Genomic DNA, 7,859 nt, shown 5'->3' on the forward strand with positions numbered 1-7,859 from the left:
CGTTAGCTTTAGCCTTCGTTTTCAAATAGTTTCTTTCATAGCCTATAAACGGAGGTGGTATAAGTATCTTGTACTTGAGTAAAAGTAGAAGCACTCAGATCTTGTACTTGAGTAAAAGTTGAAGTACTCAGGTCTTGTACTTGAGTAAAAGTAGAAGTACCAGAGTGTAGGAATACTCTGTTACAGTAAAAGTCCTGCATTCAAAATGTTCCTCAAGTAAAAGTAGAAAAGTATTATCATCAAAATATAGTTAAAGTAGCGACAGCAAAAGTAGTCATTGTGCAGATTGGTCCATTTCAGAATAATATATATGATATGTTTTATAATGATTGATCATGAAAGTGTTCTCAAAGCTGGTAAAGGTGCAGCTAGTTTGAATGACTTTGTATACTGCAGGGTAGCTTGTGAATTTACTCCAGGTGGAACTAAAGTCTGATTCAAGACTTGATTATATTTCACATCATTCATCCAGATCTGTGAAGTAACTAAAGGTATTCAATACATGTAGTGGACTAAAAGTACACCATTTACCTCTGAACTGTAGTGGAGTAGAAGTACAAAGTAGCATCAAAGTCAAGTAAAGTACAAATATCTCAAAATTGTACTTAAGTACAGTACTTGAATAAGTGTACTTAGTAACTTCCCACATCTGAAATCAGATATGACTTCAAGTCATGTGATAATTTCTTAGTATTTGATCCTTCAACTTGGCCTCAGGAAATGCAAGGACTTCACAGTTTTGGCAACAAGTTTTGGAGAAAGCAAATCGGAGGCTTAAAAAGAGACAGGGAGGTGCATCTTCATCATCTAGCATGCAAGAAGTGTAAATAGAGGACAGTGAAGGAGACACTGAGGAGGACCACGCTTCGTGTGGGGTGAGTACCAAACGCTGTCTCCTGGTACTCATCTGAGTAACTCACTACAAATAAAATACTATATGACTGTAAAACAAGAATACAGTTTAAAAGGGGAGTGATTTGTAAAATATCCATAAAGAAAAAGAAAATCTGTTTACAGTTCTGTTTCATATGGGTGTTGAGAGATGTATCCATAGATCTCTTAATTTTGCTCTCTTAGTGCACCAGATTGATGCTTTTAACTTCAATATTTAAAAAAAAATCTTCCCGGGGAGCATGCCCCCGGAACCCCCAAGAGGGTGTTAGGTACACTCCCCACTTATAAAAATAGCACTTTACCCCTGCTTACACCTATATGCCATGAGCTGATTATCAAGCCTTCATTGTAACAGTCGCGGGTGTACTGTGTATGTGCGTGTGGGGAGTGTTGCAGTAGAATATTCCACTGTACCGCCCGGTACCTTAATGGGAAACCCTACATGTTTGAGCACCCTCTATGAAACGTCAAGCTACCCCACAGCACCCCCAAAAGAAAATCTCTGGCGCCGCCACTGTGGGCTAAGCCCCGAATGTTTCCAGGTCCAGGAAACGCCCCTGGATTCACACAATATGTAGCTGACCATGTGAAAATGTCTTATATAATGACTACATTCTTTGAAAGGTCACTGTCAAGTCATACTTAAAAGCTTGGTGCACACTAGCTGAATATTTTTAAATAATTTGCGTTACCTTTAGGCTCATCAATTGGTCCCGCAGTCATTCATTCTGGGTTGGTTTCAGAATTAAATTAGCCACTTAAGAAGTCCTCATTGAGACCTATCAAATCATAAACAGTTTTGATTTGAATTATGTTAGAGGAGTACTTGAATGGAAAAATGTAGGACGCAAGGTCTCTTGTCTTTCAAAGTCTCAGACATTCAACCATAACTGAGATTTGAGTTTTCTGCCTTTGACCTGCACAGTGTTTATTGTGTAGTAAATGTATTAACCACGAGGATTTGGAAATGTATGTCAGCCAGAATTGAAATGATGTCTAGAAAGTAGAGTTCCCCCTCTTAAAGGTTGGGCCTCAAGATTAGATAATAAAGCAGGAGCCACCTAAAGACCCTTACTGCAGTTGGTATAATGTTATTAGTGCTGAATCACAGGTTTTCCATCTTTCTTCAGGTGCAATCCACTCAATGAGAGCAGTTAAAGGCAATTTCGGGGGGAACCCTCTTAACAATTCTCCTCAGATAATCTCTCTTCATAATGTTCTTAAAGCAACCAGTGCGAGAATGACTCAGGTTTCAGGGTCACTGTTAATGCCTGAACCTCGGTTTACTTCGTTATCTGCCCCATTATCAGCCTCAGGGACGAACAGCAGTAAGACCATGTGAGCGGGAGCTTAACATTGGGTAAAAGGCCCAGTGCTCCTATATTAGCAAGTCAATTTAAACCTAGGGAAATATTGAGGTGAAGGGACAGTGGCAACTTCTGTGCCAGTATTGTAATTTTATAGTTTTTGACTGAATGAAATGACTAACCGGGAGTGCAAGAATAGCAGAGGGTTCATGGGCTAATCTTTGAACCACACTACATAAAGTAAAAGATCATAAACCAGTTTAATATTGCAGAGTGCCGAGTGCCTTCACTTTGACTTCCGAGAAGGATAGTGTAACATCTAAGCTTCAGTAGCGTCGCCATGAAGCTGGTACTTCCTAACCCAGGTTTGGATCACAGGATCGCTTCCTATGATGATCTGGAGAGGATGGATAAGGAGGAGGCTGGGGACAGGCCCAAGTGGGACAACAAAGCCCAATACATCTTAACCTGTGTGGGATTCTGCGTTGGGATTGGCAATGTGTGGAGATTCCCTTACTTGTGTCAAAGTCATGGAGGAGGTAAACTCAGATGAAAATTGGAAAGGAACACCTTACCATCTTGGACTGTCAATTCTTGATTACAGATTATAGTGTGTATGAGTTGCTGGGAGTATCCTATATTCTGTCTGTTAAAATGATTTTTCCTAGAGAGACTTATTTGACACTAACTAACAAAATACTCATTACATATTTAATCTATTAACTCTTTTTACTTTCAAAAGATTCACTTGTAATCCAACAGTTGAATCTGGTGATTTATGAATGGCATAAATACAATCTGGGATCTTTTGTCAAAGTATACACACGGATTAGTGCACAGTGAATGTTTAGCGCAAGTTTAATTGGAGGAAAAACGTTATGAACCAAGAGGCCCAGGACAGATGTTGCAGTTACCAATAAACGTCAAACACAACTCCAACTGTGAGCAACAGTCAGGGAGACCCACAGAGCAGGAAAGGTAGGTAGGCAGAGCAGGTGGGGTTTTGACAGGGGTAACTAAATAATATAAGTATTCATTGTCTGCAGACAGAGTCATGTGTGACTGCTTTACAGAGCACATGTAACATCAAAGCATAATTTAGCTGCTTAAGCATGTTCATATCTAGTATGCTGAAAAGGCTCATGATTGTCATAAGCGTAACATTAGAGTTGTGTAAATATGTTTCTGATAATAATAATAATAATATTTGTTCAGGTGCATTTTTAATTCCCTACCTAATCCTGCTGGTGCTGGAAGGAATGCCTCTCTTGTTGCTGGAGTTTGGCATTGGCCAGCGTCTCAGGAAAGGCAGTGTAGGAGTGTGGAGGTCCATCAACCCTTATCTGACTGGTATTGGTAAGTTAAATAGGCTCTGAAACAAGTTGTCCAAAGCATAATAAAAGAAAGCATCAGTTAATAATTCTGTACTTCTCAGGTATAGCCTCCATGTTGGTGTCCTTATTGATTGGACTGTACTACAACACCTTGATAGCCTGGATTATCTGGTATCTCTTCAATTCCTTTCAAAGCCCGCTGCCTTGGACCCAGTGTCCTCTTAATATCAATGGAACAGGTTGATATAAATACAGAGATACTCATTAAGCACCAAAATCAACTCATGATTTACCCATGAATATGAATAAACACTTAAAGAGGACTGTTTCTTGCCCCTATAGGATTTGTACCAGAGTGTCAACAGAGCTCCACTGTTGATTATTATTTCTACCGAGTGACTTTGAATAGTACCACCTCTATAGCTGACTCTGGAGGAATCAACTGGCCGATAGTACTCTGCCTGTTAACTGCCTGGACAATTGTGGCAATCTGCTGCATAAGGGGCATCAGCACAGCAGGCAAGGTTTGTTGAACTTAAAGAAACTCAAACTGTAGCCAAGACCCATCTACTCCACTACTTTCAGAACTTCAATCTTTTGCCAAATATCAATAATTCCATGTTTCCTTGTTCTTGACATCAGGCAGTGTACGTCACAGCCATCTTGCCTTACATAGTGCTGGGCATCTTCCTGATCCGGGGACTGACTCTAAAAGGTGCCATGAGTGGATTAAAGTTCCTCTTCACACCAGACGTATGTTTCAAATCTTCATAGGAACATTTAATCTCATAACTCAGAGACGCATTCAAATGTGTGCCTCTCCTTTGCAGGTGAATGAGTTGATAAAACCATCCACTTGGCTGGATGCAGGTGCCCAGGTATTTTATGCCTTTGGTTTGGGATGGGGAGGCCTCATCTCCTTCTCAAGCTACAACCCTGTTCAGTAAGACACATCTAGAGGACATGTGATGATTCTTAATTTAAAGTTCAAGTCTCATTTTGCACACTTTAATTGGAGTAGCCCTTCTCAAAACCGAAGCCAATGTATTTATTTTGCTTATTTCCTTTCCCAAGCAACAACTGCGTGCAAGATGCTGTGATCCTGTCGGTCGTGACTAGCCTCACCTCAGTGTATGCTGCAGCAGTTACTTACTCCATCATTGGCTTCAGAGCAACTGAAAAATATGATACCTGTATCAGTGAGTGAGTAGTCACATGCCTCGGTTTCAAGGTTTTTATAAATGAGAAGTCCTACAAGTATATTCTACCTTGCTTTTACTTTGAAGCCGTCACAATTGTATCGGTTAGATTGTGGACATTTGAGTCACGAAAGGTAAGGGTCCCTTTACACTCTTCACTTTACTAGTTGACATCTAAATAATGTAGTAAGATAGACAAATCTGAATTAATATTCTCATGTACAATACAAATGTGCTAATCTGTGACTTTTTTTCCTATAGTAACATCATGAAATTATTAAATACATTTGAGCTCCCTGAAGACAACATCACCACAAGCAACTATGAGGAGGCCTTTAATAGTCTCAACAGCTCTTATCCTGATATTGTTCTTCGATTGGACATCAAAACTTGTGACATGCAGACACTTCTTAGTGAGGTGACTATATTGATGAATATCTGCCATAGTGCCAGTTATTTGCTCCTACATGCATCATGACTTCCTTGTGTTTGTGCAGGGAGTGGAGGGAACAGGTCTGGCCTTCATCGTGTTCACAGAAGCCATCACCCAGATGCCCGGTTCTCCAGCTTTGTCCGTCCTCTTTTTCGTCATGCTTTTCAGCTTAGGACTCTCGACCCTGTTTGGCAACATCGAAGGAGTGGTGGTCCCACTGAAAGACCTGAATGTATTCCCTAAAAATTGGCCCCATGAAGTACTGACAGGTAACTTGGTTTCAAAGATTTGTTTTTCCATCTTCAATAAAACACCATTGGTATTCGTCCCTGGTTTATGTTTTAACACAAGCTTGTTTTTGTGTATGTATGTTTCAGGTTTAACATGTGCCATAGCCTTCATCATCTGTCTCCTGTTTGCCCAGAATTCAGGGCTTTATTGGGTAACTCTCTTTGACAACTTTGCTGGATCTGTTCCACTTCTGACCATTGGATTGTTTGAGATGATAGCTGTTGTATACATCTACGGCATTGACAGGTCAGTGATTCAACATATTCTAGCAGGAGATGGGTAAACTATTGAAATCCAATGATACAGGCTTGATTTCATGACTCAATTCAAAACTAACTAAAACCCTCTTATGTGGCAGGTTCAATGAGGACTTTGAGTTCATGGTTGGATACAAGCCCTCTATCTTTTGGCAGATTTCATGGAGGTTCACCAGTCCTCTAATTGTGCTGGTTATTTTAGTTTTCTACCTGGTGACACAAGTCCAAGAAGCGCTCACGTACTCAGTTTGGGATCCCAACTTTGTAAGTAGACAAGTTCTGTGATCAGCCACTCACATGCTCAATAACTTCAAGTATATGTTGTTTCTCAATGATACAGTATATCATAATCAAACTGACTTTGGTCAATCATACTTACATCATTTGGATATTCATTGCACACCAAATGGGCTAAATCATATTGTATTGTGGTTAACAGGAGAAGTTCCCGTCTCTGGCTTCAGTACCCTACCCTTCTTGGATATACGTGATCATCTTTCTGTTGGCAGGAGTTCCCAGTCTGGCAGTGCCTGCGTATGCATTATGTAGATTTGTCTTTGTTTGCTGTAAGAACAAAATTAATAAAACACTGTTTTAAAGTCAGACGTTTTAGAATACTACAAAACCATACTTACCTACTGCTCATTTGATTTCTTGTTGTATTAAAAACCTGTTAAGCCCGATTGCCCCCGCCGGCGGGGGTAAACACAACAATATTCACGAAACTGTGTCACAGGGCTTCTTAACATTTAACAACCTATTAATGTGTCATACCCACTTAACGGGAAGAAACTCAGCTAACTGATGATATGAACCATTTTAGCTAAACAAAACACAAGGGTAACACCAAGCCTCTGAATTAGCACTAAGCGAAAGAGTACGGTAGCGATATTGTATACTTCATGCTATCTGCACAAACTATATATCATATGAAAGCTGAGATTCCACAGATTCCATTGGTATATGTATCATCACTGTACGACCAAAACTCACGGCAGTGAAAGCCAGGAAAGACAACACACAACTTCACTTTACGGGGCCAAAACGGCAAATACGTCTTACCTTTGCTGTTTTCTGATCAAAAGTTGTGTTCAATGGCATTAAAACGCATATAAACGCTGCTGAAGGTTAATCCAATGTCTCTGTGTCACTTTGAAATGATTACTGATAATCCATCATCATATTTATGGCAATAAACCTATTTTTCATATAGAGTGTATGAGAGCTTTCGGTTTTGGGCAAACTGCGTGCGCATCATTCTCACTCCTCAATGGTAATGTTTAGGTGGATTTAGGAACCCCCCCCCCCCTCGATTCGATTGGCTCTAACGGTTAAAAAGTGGTGTCAATCATCAAAATCGACCAATGGGTTCCAGAGATACGGCAAATCCAACCAAATGACCCCAGAGGTGGGGTTTTGTTTCTAAACCTCTCTAAAAAGGTCACATTTCTCTTGTTTTGCATCAATCTTGATAGAGGGTACTTATATGTTATAGTTTGGATTCCTAAAGGTTTTTGGCTACTATCCCATCATTCAAGGGTGGTTTTTCAGTATTTGGACGGAAACTATCATTTACATTTTTTTACTATGTTCAATCTGAATTTACTTTAAAATAAAAAACTGACTTCACTACATCTAACTCACAGGTGTATCATTGCTTTGGGAAAAAATATTATTAATTTACCCCTTTTAGAAGTGAAGTTATAGTAATTTGTTCTGGGCATGTCATTTTCGAGTCTGAGGCCTGAAAAACAGGCTCGGGGCTTAACAGGTTAAAAACTACTAGGACAGTAGTTTTATTGGTGGTATGGTCAGTAGAAATATTTAACAAAAGAGAAAAGGGTGGTCTTTCAAAGCATTAGCTCTTTGCTGTCAGTTTTAGAAAAGGTAGGCAAAAGGTGTAGAGCAGCAAATTGGCCACGAGAGGGAGACTTCACACTGACAGAGCAGGTTGTGTAAGGTCAGCTGATCCAACAAAGCACAGCATACTGTAAGGAGAAGGCGAGATACATCTCATGTTATAGGGACAGTGGAGTCTTTGACAGTATTGTTAAAGTACTTAAACTGTGTAAATAAACCACTATTACTGCAATAATAAAACCTTTATTCAAACCTTTACCTGTGTATTGTATGGTATAGTTCAT

The 7,859-nt window shown here is 39.8% G+C and overlaps 1 protein-coding gene across 1 annotated transcript; it reads left to right on the forward strand.

Moving 5' to 3' along the window:
- Positions 1-2,538: 2,538 nt before the first annotated feature.
- Positions 2,539-6,446, forward strand: LOC117477514 (sodium-dependent neutral amino acid transporter B(0)AT1-like). Its single transcript, XM_034124185.1, has 12 exons — positions 2,539-2,740; positions 3,417-3,557; positions 3,637-3,774; positions 3,878-4,059; positions 4,178-4,288; positions 4,366-4,478; positions 4,610-4,738; positions 4,996-5,152; positions 5,232-5,436; positions 5,545-5,704; positions 5,817-5,979; positions 6,155-6,446. Exons 1-12 carry the CDS (start codon positions 2,542-2,544, stop codon positions 6,311-6,313), a joined length of 1,857 nt encoding a protein of 618 aa, XP_033980076.1. The 5' UTR covers positions 2,539-2,541; the 3' UTR covers positions 6,314-6,446.
- The last annotated feature ends 1,413 nt before the right edge of the window (positions 6,447-7,859 follow it).

The sequence above is a fragment of the Trematomus bernacchii genome, unplaced genomic scaffold (assembly GCF_902827165.1).
Source record: "Trematomus bernacchii unplaced genomic scaffold, fTreBer1.1, whole genome shotgun sequence".
Lineage (NCBI taxonomy): Eukaryota > Metazoa > Chordata > Actinopteri > Perciformes > Nototheniidae > Trematomus > Trematomus bernacchii.